The sequence below is a fragment of the Erythrolamprus reginae genome, chromosome 5 (genome assembly GCF_031021105.1).
Source record: "Erythrolamprus reginae isolate rEryReg1 chromosome 5, rEryReg1.hap1, whole genome shotgun sequence".
Taxonomy (NCBI): Eukaryota; Metazoa; Chordata; class Lepidosauria; order Squamata; family Dipsadidae; genus Erythrolamprus; species Erythrolamprus reginae.
Window position 1 is genome coordinate 8,070,826 of NC_091954.1, and position 19,531 is coordinate 8,090,356.

Below are 19,531 nucleotides of genomic sequence, written 5' to 3' on the forward strand. Positions count from 1 at the left end.
TGAAAGACCAGTAAGAGCTGGAAAAATCATTAGCACCTGGTTAGGGCTGGAAAGAAACATTTAGAGCAAGTAGATAATTTTTTTTAAAAACCTACAAAGACAGGGTTTGGAAAACATTCTTCACAGAGAATAACAACGAAAGAGCTTACAAGCCGGTAAGTTCCCAAGAGCTGGGAACAAGGCTGGAAAGAAACTTATTCAAGCAAGTTAAAGCAATTTAAAAAAAAACCCTGCAAAGACTTAGGGCTTGGAAAACATTCTTTGCAGAGAGTAACAATGAAAGAACCAGCAAGGTAAGAGCTGGGAAGATTTTTAGCACCTAGTTAGGGCTGGGGGGGAAAAAAGCTTCGAAAAAAGCTACATTCGGAGTATAAAACATACTTGAATTTTAAGTCTCTTTTGGGGAGTAAAAAGATGTGTCTTATACTCTGAAAAATACTGTAAGTATAAACCCAAGGGCAGGCGGGAGGATCCTTTTTCAAGCAACAGGAGAGGGGAAAAAATTCAAAACAGTAAAAAAAAAATGGGGAAAAAAAGATGGTGGTGCCCACGAACTGGCAAAGACCGAACCAGATCCCTGATGCCATTATTATTATTATTATTATTATTATTATTATTATTATTATTAATTAGATTTGTATGCCGCCCCTCTCTGAAGACTCAGAGTTGCTCACAAAAGAAATACAAAATACAAATCCAATGATTAAAAAAGCAAACAGTTAAAAACCCTTGATTTAAAAACACTCATACAACCCAAACAAACCATACATAAAACGGAACGGCCAAGGGGAATCAATTTCCCCATGTCTGGCGACAAAGGTGGGTTTTTAGAAGTTTACGAAAGGCAATGAGGGTGGGGGCAGTCCTAATCTCTGGGGGGAGTTGATTCCAGAGGGTCGGGGCCGCCACAGAGAAGGCTCTTCCTTGGGTCCTGCCAGACGGCATTGTTTTGTCGACGGGACCTGGAGAAGGCCAACTCAGTGGGACCTAATCGGTTCCTGGGATTCGTGCGGCAGAAGGCGGTCCGGAAGGTATTCTGCCATGAAGGGCTTTATAGGTCATAACCAACACTTTGAATTGTGAACGGAAACTGATCGGCAACCAATGCATTGTGACATCACTACCGGTTTGGGTGATCTGGTCCAAAGCAGGAGGAACCCACTCAATTCACTCATGATAACCAACCAAGCTCTATTAAGGAACTCTATTTTTGTTTCAGTAAAGAGTTGCTGAGGAATGTCCTATAATTGGGTACAAGCCTGACGTATCCAAGGCACAAGGAGGGAAATGGTTCGGTGGCCTTGAAACTCAATCCACTCAAAAGACACAGCTAAGGTACATCTGGCTATTATCTGCTGCTTCTCAATTGTTTAAATGAGATAAACAATTCTATTCTCCAAAAATAAATGTAAAGTAAGGGCTATGTTGACTTGCAGGTGCAATTGCAGACTGATCTTGCCACAAATCTGTACTTCATAGCTTTGAAGTTGGTAGATAAGAATCGCTTCCAAGCAACCAGACTACACTCTTTTGTTCTTTGGTCTTGGAAGCTCAAAAGTTAAGCATAGATCATCGGAATAACACAATGAAGTCACAGAATAACAGAGTTGAAAGGGACCTTGGAGATATTACAGCCCATCCCCTTTCTCAAGCAGGAGACCCTAACTTAGAGGCCTTCAAACGTGGCTACTTTTAAGACTGGTGGACTTCAACTCCCAGAATTCTGGGAGTTGAAGTCCACAAGTTTAAAGTTGCCAAGTTTGGGGACCGCTGCCCTAAGTACTTTTAAGGTCAGTGTAAATCACTCTTAACAGCCAAGATGGAGACTTCTCTCAGCGCATATGATTACAGCTGAAAATCAAACTCTATAGAACTACGTACTATAATTGTTTTTCTAGGTTAAAGAAAAGATATCTACGTTGCTCATTCGTTACAACCAACGCATAAGATCTAATGTCTAGATAAGCGATCTAAACACTGTGTTACAATGCAAGAGAGAACGGAGGTGCACTGAACAATTAATGACCTCTAAACTATAACATGAGACTGAAATGCCCTAAGGCAGTGATGGCTGTTGTGGTTAGCTCTGGCCTAGCTCCTGCCCCAAGGACTGTGAATGTGGGGGAGACATCCACATGCTGCAGGCCTGTTTTGCCCCAGGTGGAATCTGATGATGAAGGCTCCTCTGACCAAGAAGACATGAGTGACAGGGAGGAGGAGAGTGTGGCAGACAGCTCAGAAGGAGATCAATTATCTAGCTCCTCCTTGGATTCAGAACAAGAGTTAATGATACAGCCACGCATGCGGAGAGCGATGCATAGGCAGCAACAACTGAGAGATTATTATTAAAGAAAATGAGACCACCTGTGGTTGGGTGGGGCTGTGGTCATTAGTGAGGCTGCTATAAAGAGCAGCCTGTGGGTTTGGCCATTGTGGAGGATTATCTGATCGTTGTGTTTCGTGACTGCTTTACTGACTTTGACCTTTTGTGTGCTGATTTTTCCCCGCTTTGAAACTAAACCAGAGCAAAGTGTGTTTCACTTTGTGAAAGAAGAAGGACTGTGAATTGCCTCACAGCTGCAAGCTAAGTATCTCAGAACTGATAAGGGACTTGTACAAATTACCAGTTTGTTTGGAGACGAGTGCTCTTTTCTATCCCAAAAGAGGGCTTAGTTTAAGTGAATTTTCATTATAAAGAACATTGTTTTGAATTTTCAAACGTGTGTGTGTCTGAAATTTGTACCTGTGAATTTTTGGGAGGATTCAACCAGAGAGCCCGACAGAATAGATGGCGAACCTTTTTTTTCCTCCTTGCCCAAAGAGGTAGGCGTGTGCTATCACACATCCGCGAGTGCCCACACCCATAATTCAATGCCTGGGGAGCACGAAAACAGCTTCCCCCACCCCCTAGGAGGCCCTCTGAGGCCAGAAACTTGTGATGGGCCCAGTAGACTCAAGTTTCACCCTCCCTAGGCTCCAAAGGCTTCCCTGGAGCTGGAGACAGGGTAAAAATGCCCTCCCCCCCCCCCCCCGGAGGCTCCCTGGAAGCCAAAAACACCCTCCCAGAGCCTCTGTGTGAACCAAAATTCAGCTGGCCAGCACACAGATGCACATCGGAGCTGAGCTAGGGCAACAGCTCATGTGCCAGCAGATATGGCTCCGCGTGCCACCTGTGGCACCCTTGCCATAGGTTCGCCATCACTGCCCTAAGGCAAAGGTCCCCAACTACCAAGCTGGGGGCCACTATTGGTCCGCAGCCTGTTGGAAAGCGTGCCATAAATGTGGCAGGAAAATGCATGAAACTTCATTTGCACATAGGTGGGAGGTAGATTGTGCATACATAGCCATCCCCTTCCTCCAACCGCTGCTGCTGCTGCCATTATGTCGACCTGGGAAGGTTGGGGAGGTCTGCCGTAAGGAATGGAAGAAACAAAGTAAAATGAACTAAGTTCTTTTCCTTGTGATAAAAAAAGCTTCGAAAGTAGTAACAAGTTGGAAAACTGGACAAGAACAGCAGGAGAAGCCCATGGGGCCACTGTTACTCAATAAATTCAACTTCACTATGAGCCATCCCTAAAGGCCCTGATTCACAGACCACAGACAGGTGCAAATTCTTGATTCTCCAAGAGATAATTAGTTTGTTTGTTTGTTTGTTTGTTTGTTTGTTTATTAGATTTGTATGCCGCTCCTCTCCGTAGACTCGGGGCGGCTCACAGCAACAATAGAAGTTCAATAATTTATAGAACAACAGCAACTATAGAAAACAAATCTAATAATTTAACGATTAAAAAAGAAAACATTAAAATCCCCGTTATTAAAGCAGACATACACAGAGACATACCATACTTAAATTGTATAGGCCTGGGGGAGATGTCTCAATTCCCCCATGCCTGACGGCAATTTAATTTAATTTAATTTAATTTAATTTAATAATTTAATTTAATTTTTGTTTAATAATTTAATTTAATTTAATTTATTAGATTTATAAGCTGCCCAACTCCTTCCGGGCTGGAAGCCGAACAGAGGGAACCTTCTGGATTAAACATACAAATTGTGTGTCAAAAATCTTGCTATAAACGTTAAAATTAAAAACAAGCATTTCTTTCAGTTGGCAAATTTAAATACTTCTCTTCTGCCGACAGAACAACTGGATTTAGCATTTTGCAACGAATTTTGCTACATGTGGGATTAACATTGCAGGAAATCTATATATATAAAAGTGAAATGCCACTCAAGCATCATCACGAAATCTCCAGAACCGTAAAGCATACAAACTTGAAAATCGGCATGTATGTTTGTTAAGAAAGGATTTTTCGAAATGACCATCAGATCATTAGTTATTTCTTATATTATTATTAACACACTTTGATGCTATGGAGTCAGATGTTCTACTCCCCCTCCTCACCTGAAAAGAACTCTGTTCCAACTGCCAGTGGGCGTGGCTAGCACATGACTCATGCAGCCTGCCGGCTGGGAGTTTAGACATTCTACTCCATGCTAAGGAGTTCAGTTTCATATAGCAAAGCACAGGTATCCAGCTACTAGTATAACAGAAATGTAAGCTGTTTCTATATCTTAAAAGCACAATGCAGAGTTTCACTATTTAAACACATACTGTGTAGCAATTCATTGCACAGCCAATGAGTAAATTAGCCTCAGCTGACTTACAGAATTGGGCAAATAAGAAATAAAATACAGTGATACCTTGTCTTACAAACTTAATTGGTTCCTGGACGAGGTTCTTAAGGTGAAAGGTTTGTAAGACAAAACAATGTTTCCCATAGGAATCAATGGAAAAGCAATTAATGCATGCAAGCCCAAAATTCACCCCTTTTGCCAGGCGAAGCGCCCATTTTGCGCTGCTGGGATTTCCGAGGCTCCCCTCCATGGGAAACCCCACCTCCGGACTTCTGTGTTTTTGCGATGCTGCAGGGAAATCACAGCAGTGGAATCCCAGCATCGCAAAAACAAACGCTTTGCTGGCAACGGAAGTCCAGAGGTGGGGTTTCCCAGCAAAGAGAGCATCAGTGAAATCACAGCATTGCAAAAACACCGAAGTCCTCGAAACCCCGCCTCTGGACCTCTGTGTTTTTGCAATGCTGTGATTTCACTGAGGCTCCCCTCGCTGGGAAACCCCACCTCCGGACTTCTGTTGCCAGCAAAGCACCCGTTTTTGTGCTGCTGGGATTCCTCTGCTGGGATTCCCCTGCAGCATCACAAAAACACGGAAGTCCAGAGATGGGGTTTCCCATGGAGGGGAGCCTCAGGGGAATCCCAGCAGCGCAAAAACGGGCGCTTCGCTGGCAACGGAAGTCTGGAAGCAGGGTATCCCAACAGCGGTGGTTGGTTTGTAAGGTGAAAATAGTTTGTAAGAAGAGGCAAAAAAATCTTAAACCCCAGGTTTGTATCTCGAAAAGTTTGTATGACAGAGCGTTTGTAAGATGAGGTATCACTGTATTCTTCAGGCTCCTAAAATCCCCGTGCTGATGGACCATTGAAACCTTGCTTTAATTCAGCAAGACTCTACACGTCACCACTTTTCAAGGTAAAGCAAGTCGTGCGCATATGGCATCTGAACCCTCTAAAAAAATTCAAAATTTGACCTCCCAATAACATTAACACTAAAGACGGGGCTGCCTCTGCCAACTAGAAGAAGCAATAAACACTCCGCTGGCACGAAAACAAGAGAACAGTTGATAGCCCCAAATCCAAATAATTTTATTGCGGTCATTAAACAGCAGAAAGAAAAAGCAGGAGAAAAATAAATAAGGAGGAGCAGTACATTAAAAAAAGGCTAGAAAATGATTCTTATTAGTTAAAACCAACTTAAAACCTAGAATTATGTTGCTACTGACAAATCTGAGGATACAATAGCTGACATGAAAAAACCCACACAAATGAGCAGTGGGGTAAGTGTTGAGACAGAACCATTCCTGGCTCGAACAAGTTCAATTACTATTAATTATTCTTTGTCTAATTTTCTACGCCACTGCACAGAACCTGGCAATCTCATGTTATTTCAGGATTAATATCAGAAAGTAAGAATGGCTGGTACTGCTGGTCATTATATCCTGTTTTACCAGCCAGGAGTGGGGCATTTCAAGATGCCGGGTAAATCTGGCAGCACAAAAGAACACATTCAGTGGTTACTACTTGTCCTGAGCCTTGTGGAGCTTATGGCATCCTTTTTAAAAAAAATCTTCCAGCAATTAGAGCTGGAGGCAGTCGATAGCCCCCATCCTGATCCAACAGAAGGATGAAGAGGGGTGTAACAGCGAGAGCTTTCCCCAATGTTTGGCAGAAGACAATAAAGAAACAACGCAAGGGAGACCAAGCCACAATTTGCCTCATCATCAAGCCGATAACTGCAGGGTGTAAACAGCTGGCATCGCATTTACCCAACTGTCTGTCGAGAAAGTCTCTAATTCTCGCTTATAAAAGCAAGCAGAGACTTTTTCTAAGGATTTAAGGAGGGAGCCTGGAGCCCAGGGCTGAAACTCAACGTTTTTCTCTGTCAGTTCTGTGGATGTGGTTTGGTGGGCAGGGCAGGGGAAGAATACTGCAAAATCTCCATTCCAGGGGAGAAGGATATTCCAAAATCTCCATTCCCACCCCATTCCAGGGAAGGATGCGGCAAAATCCCCATTCCCTCCCCACTCTGGGGCCAGCCAGAGGCAATGTTTTCCAGTTCTCCGGACTACTCAAAATTTCTGCTACCGGTTCTCCAGAACCAGTTAGAACCTGCTGGATCTCATTCCTATTGAAGCCCCTTCCTAGGACAAGAACAAGGGTACACAATCTGAAGTGAGTTTGGGAAAAGATCGAAAGCAACATAAGAATCCCAGCGACCAGTCAGGTCCCACAGAGTAGGTCTTCTCCGGGTCCCGTCAACCAATGTCGCTTGGCGGGACCCAGAGGAAGAGCCATCTCTGTGGCGGCCCCGGCCCTCTGGAACCAACTCCCCCCAGAGATTAGAATTGCCCCCACCCTCCTTGCCTTTCAAAAGTTGCTTAAAACCCACCTCTGCCGCCAGGCATGGGGGAACTGAGATATACTTTCCCCCTGTGCCTTTACAATTTTATGCATGGTATGTCTGTATGTATGATTGGTTTTTATATAATGGGCTTTTAACTGTTTTTAGTATTGGATTTTGTTATATACTGTTTTATTGTTGTTGTTAGCCGCCCCGAGTCTGCGGAGAGGGGTGGCATACAAATCCAATTAATAATAATAATAATAATAATAATAATAATAATAAAAAATATTATTTTACTGAAAGAGTAGTAGATCCTTGAACAAACTTCCAGCAGACGTAGTAGATAAATCCACAGTAACTGAATTTAAACATGCCTGGGATAAACATATATCCATTCTAAGATAAAATACAGAAAATAGTATAAGGGCAGAATAGATGGACCATGAGGTCTTTTTCTGCCGTCAGACTTCTATGTTTCTATGTTTGGCTTGGCTGTTACGCCTCACCCGGCTGGCAAATTCAAGAAGCGCAAGGTTTTATGCCCTCATCACCTCGAGGCTCGACTACTGTAATGCTCTCTACATGGGGCTACCCTTGAAAAGTGTTTGGAAACTTCAGATCGTAGAGAATGCAGCTGCGAGAGCAATCATGGGCTTCCCCAAGTATACCCATGTTACACCAACACTCCGCAGTCTGCATTGGTCGCCGATCAGTTTCCGGTCACAATTCAAAGTGTTGGTTATGACCTATAAAGCCCTTCATGGCACCAGACCAGAATATCTCCGGGACCGCCTTCTGCCGCACGAATCCCAGCGACCAGTTACGTCCCACAGAGTTGGCCTTCTCCGCGTCTCTCAACTAAACAATGTCGTTTGGCAGGACCCAGGGGAAGAGCCTTCTCTGTGGCGGCCCCGACCCTTTGGAACCAACTCCCCCCAGATATCAGAGTTGCCCCCACCCTCCTTGCCTTCCGTAAGCTCCTTAAAACCCACCTCTGTGATCAGGCATGGGGGAATTGAGACTTTCCCTCCCCCTAGGCTTATAAAATGTATGCATGGTATGTTAGTATGTATGGTTGGTTTTTAAATTGGGGTTTTAAATTAACTTAAATATTAGATTTGTTTAAATTGTATTATTATTATTGTGAGCCGCCCCGAGTCTGCGGAGAGGGGCGGCATACAAATCTGATTAACAAATAATAAAGAAATAAATAAATTGTGAAAACCATCAGAGTTCATTTGCAGGCAGACTTAGAGCGAATCGATGAGTCCATGAAAACAGGTCTGGAAGGTTTCCTTCCCACAGCCCCCCATCTGGACCTTGGTTGTCTCTTCTCACATCTCTCACCCTCATTCTTTCCTCCCACACCGACTTCCTACAGTCTGTCTCTCACACTGGCCAAGAACAGGATTTCTCCTCTGACTCAAATCTCTCAAAACACCCTCTAGTTTTTACATTAGGGGTTAGGAAGTGGACAAAGAAAGCAGCAGTGGTTCTCCTTGTAGGAAAATGTTGACGAAGCGGCCTGTCATCTCCTCCGCAATGTTTTTTTCCCAGCCACAAATGTATTTTAAGCATTGGGTCAAAAATTCCATACTGAATGCAGACAACAAAGTCTTGAAGTTTCATTTCTGCTAGAGAAAGCCTCACCCTAAACTGTCAAGGAGTGAATGGAGAACCTCTTTGACAGCCTGTTCGTTGACTTCAAGAAACGCATCAAGGTTTAAGGATGGGCCACGTTTGGGAAACAAGAATGGACTGCCCCACCTACTAATTCAAGGTTCCTAAAATGTTTAAAGGAAAAATTAAGATCCTTGCAATCTGCCAATGTTGCTGAAGTGCAAATCTCAATTTTGATAGCTGAAGCTCTCTGTTCATAGAATACAGAATCACAGGGCTGGAAAGGACCTTTGAAGATCTTCTAAATCTACTCCAACCCTCTGCTCAAGTCAGAAGACCAGTATTTAAACACTCAAAAGAGCCACAAAGGTCCTGACCGGAAGCCCCTCTCTCCAGTTCAATTCTGGAGCCGACTGGAAGTCTGATTCCTCCACCAGTTTAATGTTTCCAAATGTAAAATAATGCACTTGGGGGAAAGGAATCCTCAATCTTGAGTATTGCATTGGCAGTTCTGTGTTAGCAAAAACTTCAGAAGAGAAGGATTTAGGGGTAGTGATTTCTGACAGTCTCAAAATGGGTGAGCAGTGTGGTCGGGCGGTAGGGAAAGCAAGTAGGATGCTTGGCTGCATAGCTAGAGGTATAACAAGCAGGAAGAGGGAGATTGTGATCCCCTAATATAGAGCGCTGGTGAGACCACATTTGGAATACTGTGTCCAGTTCTGGAGACCTCACCTACAAAAAGATATTGACAAAATTGAACGGGTCCAAAGACGGGCTACAAGAATGGTGGAAGGTCTTAAGCATAAAACGTATCAGGAAAGACTTCATGAACTCAATCTGTATAGTCTGGAGGACAGAAGGAAATGGGGGGACATGATCGAAACATTTAAATATGTTAAAGGGTTAAATAAGGTCCAGGAGGGAAGTGTTTTTAATAGGAAAGTGAACACAAGAACAAGGGGACACAATCTGAAGTTAGTTGGGGGAAAGATCAAAAGCAACGTGAGAAAATATTATTTCACTGAAAGAGTAGTAGATCCTTGGAACAAACTTCCAGCAGACGTGGTTGGTAAATCCACAGTAACTGAATTCAAACATGCCTGGGATAAACATAGACCCATCCTAAGATAAAATATAGGAAATAGTATAAGGGCAGACTAGATGGACCATGAGGTCTTTTTCTGCCGTCAGTCTTCTATGTTTCTCTGTTTCTACCATAGAGTCTACTTCAAATGTGGCGCCCTTCTTTCTCTGTTGACCAGAAATCTGGTTCCCTTACCATAGAGTCTCCTCCTAGGATGACACCTTTTTTTAACTCTGCCGACCAGAAGCCTGGTTCTCCCACCATAGAGTCTCCTCCTCCTAGCACGGCATCCTTTTTCCTCCACCTGCCCTAACCGAAAGTTCAATCAATGGTGGAGCCAACTGGAGAAAGGGAGCCGCAGCAGAGGGATGAAAGAGCCACATGCGGCTCCAGAGCCTCAGGTTGCTGACCCCTGCCTTACACCATCCCAGTCAAATGGTTGAAGAAGCTTCTTGGATGAGAAGTGAAACATTTTCAGAGAAAAAAACCCTCCAGGATAGTTTAGCTGCCTTTTGGAAAAAGCACTTCCCAACGACAAAACATCAAACCAGATGGAAGGGGCCAATTTCATTTTGTAAATGGAAATTATCTTCTTCCAGACAGGTCCTGAACACAGAAAATCCTTTTTAAAAAGCCCCTTTAATCAAGAGGAATAAAGTTTTAGACAGATCTAGGTCAGCTATTTCAGGACACTGTTTCTTTAAAGATGCAACCTGATGAGTATATGAAAAGCTACAGACCAAGAAACCAGAGAATAAGTGACTCCAACAAGTTATATCAATGCCCTTAATCCTCTGAAATCCAGAAATACTGAAAAACAAGGGACAACTGGGATAGCAACAATGGAAATTGTAAATATTTTTCTGTCCTGTTTAATTTGAAAATTCACAAAGAGTGGCCAAATTACTGAGCATGGAAAATAAGTGTCACATAAAATTCTAACATTTCAGGAAATGGGAAAAGAAAGGAAACAATTAGAGTTTTTTTCCCATTTTGCAATTGAATATTTATGATATTGGAACCAAAATGGAACCAAAGGGGGGGGAGGTCTGTGTATGTGTGTTTATCAAATAGAGAACAAATCATATTACGAAGAAAGAAATACATTTTCTTTTTGTTATTATGTTGTTTTGCAAATAGCCAATTTAATTTCTGTAGAAGTAATATTTCTATTTAGTTTTTTTCTTTCTTCCTCTGTTATCTGAAATGTTTAGTTTAGAGCTAAGTATTTTTTAATTGCAGGATTGTCTGGTTTGTCTGAGTTGTATAGGTCCTGATAATATTGTTGTATTATGTCTTTCTTTTCCTCTGTGTTTGTTTTCAGTAAGCTCGAATTATCACAAAGAGATTCTATAGTTTTGTCAGCTTTTTGTTGCGCCAGTTTAAAGGCCAACCATCGACCAGGTTTATTAGCGGATTCGAAATTTAGTTGTTTTAGGGTTTTATATTTAGCAGTGAGTTGTTGTTGAGTTTCTAGGTTTATTTCATGTTTTATGGTTTTGATTTTAATTAGTGTTGCTGGGTCATCCGGATATTGCTGTAATGTCGTTTCTGCTTCTTGTAGTTTTATGTTAAGGCTGTTAAGTTTCTCTCTTTTTTTTTTTTTGTTAGTGTAGGCTGAATAGGATATATATATTCCACGTATGTAGGCTTTCATTGCATCCCAAACTACCTGTAAAGTTGTATCTCCTTCGCAGTTAGTTGTTATAAAAGGTGGTAATTCATTTTCTATTTTGGCTTTAAAATGTTCTTCATTTATGGTGGAATAGTTCATAGTCTATCTTTTGTATATTATGGAGTCTTGGTTATTGAGAGTTAAGACTATGGGGTTATGATCAGCCCACGTGGCAGGTAAGATTTTTATTTCTCTTGTTTGATTTATAATATAAGAATTGGACCAAGCCATATCTATGCACGACCAGGATTTTTGTAAGAAATACATTTTCTATATGAAAAAGAAAATATTGATAAAGTACCTTCAAGGGAAAAAAGCAAAAAGATTTAGAGCTAAGATTATACACTCAAAAAAATTAAGTCAGGAAGATCTTTTGTCTGTCAAGGAAAGCCCAGAGAAATTCACAAAGAGTATTTTATTTATTTATTTATTTATTTATTTATTTATTTATTTATTTATTATTTATTAGATTTGTATGCCGCCCCTCTCCGAAGACTCGGGGCGGCTAACAACAATATAAAAAGACAATGTAAACAAATCTAATATTAAAAGACAATCTAAAAAACCCCAATTTAAAGAACCACTCATACATACAAACATACCATGTATAAATTCTATAAGCCTAGGGGGAAGGGAAATTTCAATTCCACCATGCCTGACGACAGAGGTGGGTTTTAAGGAGCTTGCGAAAGGCAAGGAGGGTGGAGACAACCCTGATATCTGGGGGGAGCTGGTTCCAGAGGGTCGGGGCCGCCACAGAGAAGGCTCTTCTCTTGGGTCCCGCCAAACGACATTGCTTAGTCAACGGGACCCGGAGAAGGCCAACTCTGTGGAACCTAATCGGTCGCTGGGATTCGTGCGGCAGAAGGCGGTCCCGGAGATATTCTGGTCCGATGCCATGAAGGGATTTATAGGTCATAACCAAAACTTTGAATTGTGACCGGAAATTGATCGGCAACCAATGCAGACTGCGGAGTGTTGGTGTAACATGGGCGTACCTTTGGAGGCCCATGATTGCTCTCGCAGCTGCATTCTGCACGATCTGAAGTTTCCGAACACTTTTCAAAGGTAGCCCCATGTAGAGAGCGTTACAGTAGTCGAACCTCGAGGTGATGAGGGCATGAGTGACTGTGAGCAGTGAGTCCCGGTCCAGATAGGGCCGCAACTGGTGCACAAGGCAAACCTGGGCAAACGCCCCCCTCGCCACAGCTGAAAGATGTTTCTCTAATGTGAGCTGTAGATCGAGGAGGACGCCCAAGTTGCGGACCCTCTCTGAGGGGGTCAATAATTCCCCCCTCAGGGTGATGGACAGACAGACGGAATTGTCCTTGGGAGGCAAAACCCACAGCCACTCCGTCTTATCCGGGTTGAGTTTTACCTGTGACAGTTGTGTTGTTCTCCCTCTACTTGTTAATGGTTAGAGATTGATCAAGACGATGTGACATGTACGTTATGATGTGGTTGTGCAGAAGACAAGAAAGATGCCAACTTGTATCATTATATAATCCAGAAATAATGGAATGAAATGAAACCAGAACTGTATTTATTGGGAATACTGGATTCAAAAATTGAAAAAAGATAAACAAGTACTTAACTCTTCACATATTAACTGCAGCCAGAATTAGTTTTGCACAATACGGGAAGTCAAAAAAAAAAGTTTCCTCCAGATGAAATGATAATTAGTAAGATTTAAGAATGTGCTGAAATGGATAGGATGACGATGGAATTAAAGAGAAAAGGAAGAATTGGACTATTATAGAATTTGGAATAGAAATTAGGAATCAAAGTAGGAAACAGAAAAAAACCTAAAATCTGAATGATAAAATATTCATGTATATATGAAGCTATAGGTTAAATTGCTAATGGCAAAAAACATATACCAATTAAAATGGTGAAATAGAAAAGTAGTATATATATATTGACACGAAATACTGTAAAATATGTTGTATAGTGTTCTTAATGTTTATTATATGTTTTCTGTAATTGTTAAATTTGATTTTTTTGTCTTATTTTTTATTTTCATTTATTTTTCTTTGTCTTGGATTTTTTTGTATTTGCATTTTGCTTTTTGTTTTTCAATGTTAGAAAATTAATAAAGACTAATAATAATAAATACATATACATACATATACATATAATATGACTGACATTATATCATGACTTGGCCTAGTGCACGGTCTGCAAACATTTTTAACACTTTAAAAGTTGTGGATTTCTGTTAGCACTATGTACAAAAAGTTGGGCTTGCAATATATAAACAAGCTAACAATGGATGCTTGTATGTGTTGAAGTACCATAGCTTTAAGAGGTAGTGTTGCAAATTGCCATTAGAGGGAGCCAGAAGCATGATATTTTCTCTCTGTTCTTTCTGCTGATTCATTGTGACTGATGTAGTAAGCTCTGTGATAGTTTGATGTATTTGCAAGCTGTAATACGAGTATATGTCTGATGCGCAAGACAAAGATAGGCTTGTAATATTATTATTGTGTTGACTGTGCTATTTCTAGGGTAAACACTATTTCATACACTGTTTCTGTCTTGTATGACTAAATAATTACTCATATCTGCTGGATATCTACTGAAATCCCATGTTTTCCTCTTTGCGTGCCCTTGATAACTCAAGAGTTTTGCACGCTCCTTAACAATTCCAACACCCAGAATTCCCCCGCTAGCATGGTTACCAAGGTTGGGGACTCTTGGTCCAGTTGTTTAGGCACCAGGCTAGAAACCAGAAAATGGCAAGTTCTAGTCCTGTGTTAGGCCTGGAAGCCAAGCCAACAGGGTGATTTTGGGCCAATCACAAAGAGACTTCAGTCCCTAGTCCCGCCTCACAACTATATTTTTCAGAGTATAAGATTCACCTTTGTTTTGGGGGAGGAAAATAGGAGGAAAAAAATCTGCCTTTCACGAATCCCAGCGACCGATTAGGTCCCAGAGTTGGCCTTCTCCGGGTCCCGTCAACTAAACAATGTTGCCTGGCAAGTCCTAGGGGAAGAGGCTTCTCTGTGACGGCCCCGACTCTTTGGAACCAGCTCCCCCGGGAGATTAGAACTGCCCCCTCCCTCCTTGCCTTCCGTAAACTCCTTAAAACTCACCTCTGCCGTCAGGCATGGGGGAATTGAGGCATTCCCCCCTCCCCCGGGCCTATACAATTTATGCATGGTATGTCTGTGTGTATGTCTGGTTTAATAATGGGTTTTTTAAAAAAATTAATTTATTACATTTGTTGTGAATTCTTTTATTATATGTTGTGAGCCGCCCCAAGTCTACAGAGAGCGGCAGCATACAAATCAAATAAGTAAGTAAGTAAGTAAGTAAGTAAGTAAGTAAGTAAGTAAGTAAGTAAGTAAGTAAGTATTCATTTGGCTAGCGTCCTTAGTCTGGTCATTTTCAGGACATCATTTTATCCCCTGGTTAGGGCTGGAACAAAACATTCTTTGGAGTGATTAGCAATGAAAACAGCCTGCAAGCTGCCTCTTTAGGGTACATTCAGAGTATGAGACACACCCAAATTTTCAGCCTCTTTTAGGAGGGGAAAAGATGTGTCTTATACTCTGAAAAATATGGTAATTGTTGTGGAGAAAAGAAGAGGAATAAAGAGTTTTAGGTAGGTTCGTGACCTTGAATTATTTATAAATAAAGCTGGGATAACATTATAAAATGGAAAAAAAAATGAAATATATTAAATTGCTTTATTTGCATGATGACAATATTGTGGTTTTTCTCAGATGCCTAGGCCCAAACTTTTCCATTTTGCTGAGCGAAGGCCTCACAGAGGTTTTAAGCCAAAGACCCGCATTTATTTATTACATGAGGCTAAGCCAATGTAGTTTGTGCATCAGGGTTTCAACACGTTGTGCAACAACAGTCACTGTGATTTGGAAGCTAAAGCTCAAAATGTAAGCATGTTTTTGCACTTTCCACAATTGTGATTTATTCAATAAATTGTGATTCCACAAAAGGCTGGCTATTGAAATATGTGAATCCCATTACACAACCACGGCATTGCAATCTGCAACAACTGTTTTTGGGAATACAACACTAGGAACATTCCAGACTTTCAACTTCTGGGATAAACTTTTATGCAAATCAGGCCTTTTACACAGATACTTTTATCCTACTGAAAAAGAGTAAGGCAGTGAGACTGATGAAAAAGGGCAGATATTCAAAGCTAATTTAAATGGGATCATAATGCTGATACATAAAACCTATTCCATTTGTATAATCTTCACATTTCGGCAGGTTTTATTAACACAACAGTAAGACACCATTTTATTCTGGTTAAGAAATATAAAACAGGAATAGCCCAGGGTTGCTAACAGCTTTTCTCAGCTCTTTTTAGAGTTTTCGAGTGGAGGAACTTTGAAGTTTGAGAAGTAAAAGAGAACTTAAGTAAAATACCATATTTTCGGAGTATAAGATGCACCAGAGTATAAGATGTGCCTTAGTTTTGGGGGAGGAATATAAGGAAAAAAATCTGCCTACCAGATACCTACCACCAGGCCAGCATCAGCATATTATTTTATCCCCCGGTTAGTGCTTAAAAAAATCTTATTCGGAGCAAGTAGCAATGAAAAAAGCCTGCAAAGACTTAGGCCTGGAAAAAACATTCTTTGGACGGAGCAGCAATGAAAAAGCCTGCAAGCCGGGAAGATCTTTAGGGCTGAAAAAAAAAGCTTCAAAAAAGCTACATTCAGAGTATAAGACGCACCCAAATTTTCAGTGTCTTTGGGGGGGGGGGAGGTGTGTCTAATACTCAAAAAAAATATGGTAGATGCCTTCAGCTCTACAGATGTCTAGGAAACTGCAGGAGATCCTTGACTTACAACCATTTGTATAAGTGACCATTCAAAGCTAAAATGGCACTAAAACAAGGGACTCTAAACCAGCCCTTGCACTTAAAGTCTATAGCAGTATCCCCATAGACCCATGATCAAAATTTGAGTGCTTGGAAAACCAGCATGTATTTATGATGGCTGCAGAATCCTTGAGAGTTGTTGTTAGTGGCAAGTATTCTGAGCAGAGACAGGATACAAGCGGTGTGCCACAAGGGCCTGTTCTGGGTCCTATTCTTTTTAATATGCTTGTGAGTGACATAGGGGAAGGTTTGGTAGGGAAGGTTTGCCTATTTGCCGATGACTCTAAAGTGTGCAATAGGGTTGATATTCCTGGAGGTGTCTGTAATATGGTAAATGATTTAGCTTTACTACATAAATGGTAAAAGTAATGGAAACTGCAGTTTAATGTTTCCAAATGTAAAATAATGCACTTGGGGAAAAGGAATCCTCAATCTGAGTATTGCATTGGCAGTTCTGTGTTAGCAAAAACTTCAGAAGAGAAGGATTTAAGGGTAGTGATTTCTGACAGTCTCAAAATGGGTGAGCAGTGTGGTTGGGCGGTAGGAAAAGCAAGTAGGATGCTTGGCTGCATAGCTAGAGGTATAACAAGCAGGAAGAGGGAGATTGTGATCCCCTTATATAGAGCGCTGGTGAGACCACATTTGGAGTACTGTGTTCAGTTCTGGAGACCTCACCTACAAAAAGATATTGACAAAATTGAACGGGTCCAAAGACGGGCTACAAGAATGGTGGAAGGTCTTAAGCATAAAACGTATCAGGAAAGACTTCATGAACTCAATCTGTATAGTCTGGAGGACAGAAGGAAAAGGGGGGACATGATCGAAACATTTAAATATGTTAAAGGGTTAAATAAGGATCAGTAGGGAAGTGTTTTTAATAGGAAAGTGAACACAAGAACAAGGGGACACAATCTGAAGTTAGTTGGGGGAAAGATCAAAAGCAACGTGAGAAAATATTATTTTACTGAAAGAGTAGTAGATCCTTGGAACAAACTTCCAGCAGACATAGTAGATAAATCCACAGTAACTGAATTTAAACATGCCTGGGATAAACATAGATCCATCCTAAGATAAAATACAGGAAATAGTATAAGGGCAGACTAGATGGACCATGAGGTCTTTTTCTGCCGTCAGTCTTCTATGTTTCTATGAGTCATGTGACTACATTGTAAGTTTCAGCGAGAAAGCATTTCTGGCATATTGCACAGAAATAGAGAACTAAGTCAAATTGTACATGTTAATACATTACTGGGGTGCAATAAAGAAAGCCAGGCCTTGCCCCAAGAGGAGGGAGCAGTGCAGAATGTTGAAGTATTACCCCCAAGGGCTGCACTCGACTAGTTTCAAGACTTACTTGTCAAGGAAATCCTTGTCCACCACAGCACAGATGTCGAGGAGAGGGTTTCCCATTCCAAAGAGGACATTTTCACTGCAAGAGAAAGTTTTTCAGGTTACTTCATTTTACAATCTGCAAAGTGCTTATAAATCCTCAACTTACGATAGTTCGCTTAGAGACCGTTCGAAGTTTGCGCTGGCACTGAAAAAAGTGACTTATAGCAACAGCACTTAATTAATTAATTAATTAATTAATTATATGTATTTAGGTAGGTAGGTAGGTAGGTATTTATTTATTTATTTATTAGATTTGTGTGCCGTCCCTCTCCGTAGACTCGGGGCGGCTCAGAGCACAATAAAACAATTCATAACAAATCTAATAATTTACAATTTAAAATATTTTTAAAAACCCCATTATTAAGCAGACATACCTACAAACATACCATACATAAATTGTATAGGCCCGGGGGAGATGTCTCAATTCCCCCATGTCTGACGACAAAAGTGGGTTTTGAGGAGTTTACGAAAGACAAGGAGTGTAGGGGCAGTTCTAATCTCTGGGGGGAGCTGGTTCCAGAGAGTCGGGGCCGCCACAGAGAAGGCTCTTCCCCTGGGGCCCGCCAACTGGCATTGTTTAGTTGACGGGACCTGGAGAAGGCCCACTCTGTGGGACCTAATCGGTCGCTGGGATTCGGGCAGCAGAAGGCGGTCTTGGAGATATTAGACTTACATAGCGTTTCTCAGTATTTTTACAGCCCCCTCTAAGCAGTTGACTGAGTCAGTCTATTGCCCCCAACAATCTGGCTCCTCATTTGACCGACCTCTGAAGGATGGAAGGCTGAGTCAACCTCGAGCCTGTTGAGACTCAAGCTGCTGCCAGTCGGCAGAGTCAGACTGCAATACTGCATTCTAATCACTGTGTCACTACGGCTCTTAGGGTCATCTTTGACACTTAACAATCATTGAAGTATCTTAACAATCATTGAGGCGTTGGCTGCCGATTGGTTTCCAATTGATTGGTTATGACCTACAAAGCCCTACATGGCATTGGACCAGATTATTTACGGGATCACCTCCTGCCGCATGAGTCCCAGCAACCGGTCAGGTCCCACAGAGTCGGCTTTCTCCAGGTTCCGTCAACTAGACAATGTTGCCTGGTGGGGCCTAGGGGAAGAGCCTTCTCTGTGGAGGCCCCGGCCCTCTGGAATCAGCTCCCCCCAGAGATTTGTACTGTCCCCACCCTCCTCACCTTCCGTAAAAACCTGAAAACCTATCTATGCCGCCAGGCTTGGGGTCACTGGACCCTAACCTCTGGCCAACGAGTATGATGTATGATTGTGGTTCGAATGTGAATGAATGATTTTTAATGCTCTAGGGTTTTTGGAATGAGCTTTTAGAATAGTTAATTACAGTAGAGTCTCGGTTATCCATCCTTCGATAATCCAACATTCCAGATTATCCAATGTTGCGGCTGCTTGGGGACGTGGCTGTAGACATTTCTGCACCCTCCCTAGACACGCCCCCAAACATGGCAGTCACAACAGGGAAGCAAGTTGGGAGGAGGGAAGTGAGTGAGCGAGCGAGAGTTGAGGAGGGAAGCAGGCAAGCGAGTGAGAGTCGAGGAGCGAGGTGGGCAAGCGAGCAAGAGTCGAGGAGCGAGGTGGGCAAGCAAGCGAGAGAGCCAAGGAGCGAAGCGGGCAAGTGAGTGAGAGTCGAGGAGGAGGTGGGCAAGCGAGCGAGAGAGCCAAGGAACGAAGCAAGCGAGAGAGCCAAGGAGCGAAGCAGGCAAGCGAGCGAGAGAGCTAAGGAGCGAAGTGGGCAAGCTAGCGAGAGAGCCAAGGAGCGAAGCGGGCAAGCGAGCGAAAGAGCCAAGGAGCGAAGCAGGCAAGCTAGCGAGAGAGCCAAGGAGCGAAGCAGGCAAGCTAGCGAGAGAGCCAAGGAGCGAAGCGGGCAAGTGAGCGAAAGAGCCAAGGAGCGAAGCGG

At 42.2% G+C, this 19,531-nt stretch overlaps 1 protein-coding gene across 2 annotated transcripts in view; it reads right to left on the reverse strand.

Moving 5' to 3' along the window:
- ADK (adenosine kinase) overlaps positions 1–19,531 on the reverse strand; it is a 311,940-nt gene that overhangs the window by 255,963 nt on the left and 36,446 nt on the right. For both annotated transcript variants that reach the window (XM_070752037.1, XM_070752039.1), the window contains exon 2: positions 17,568–17,642. In XM_070752037.1, coding sequence (XP_070608138.1) covers positions 17,568–17,642 — 75 coding nt within the window. The remainder of the gene's footprint in view (positions 1–17,567; positions 17,643–19,531) is intronic.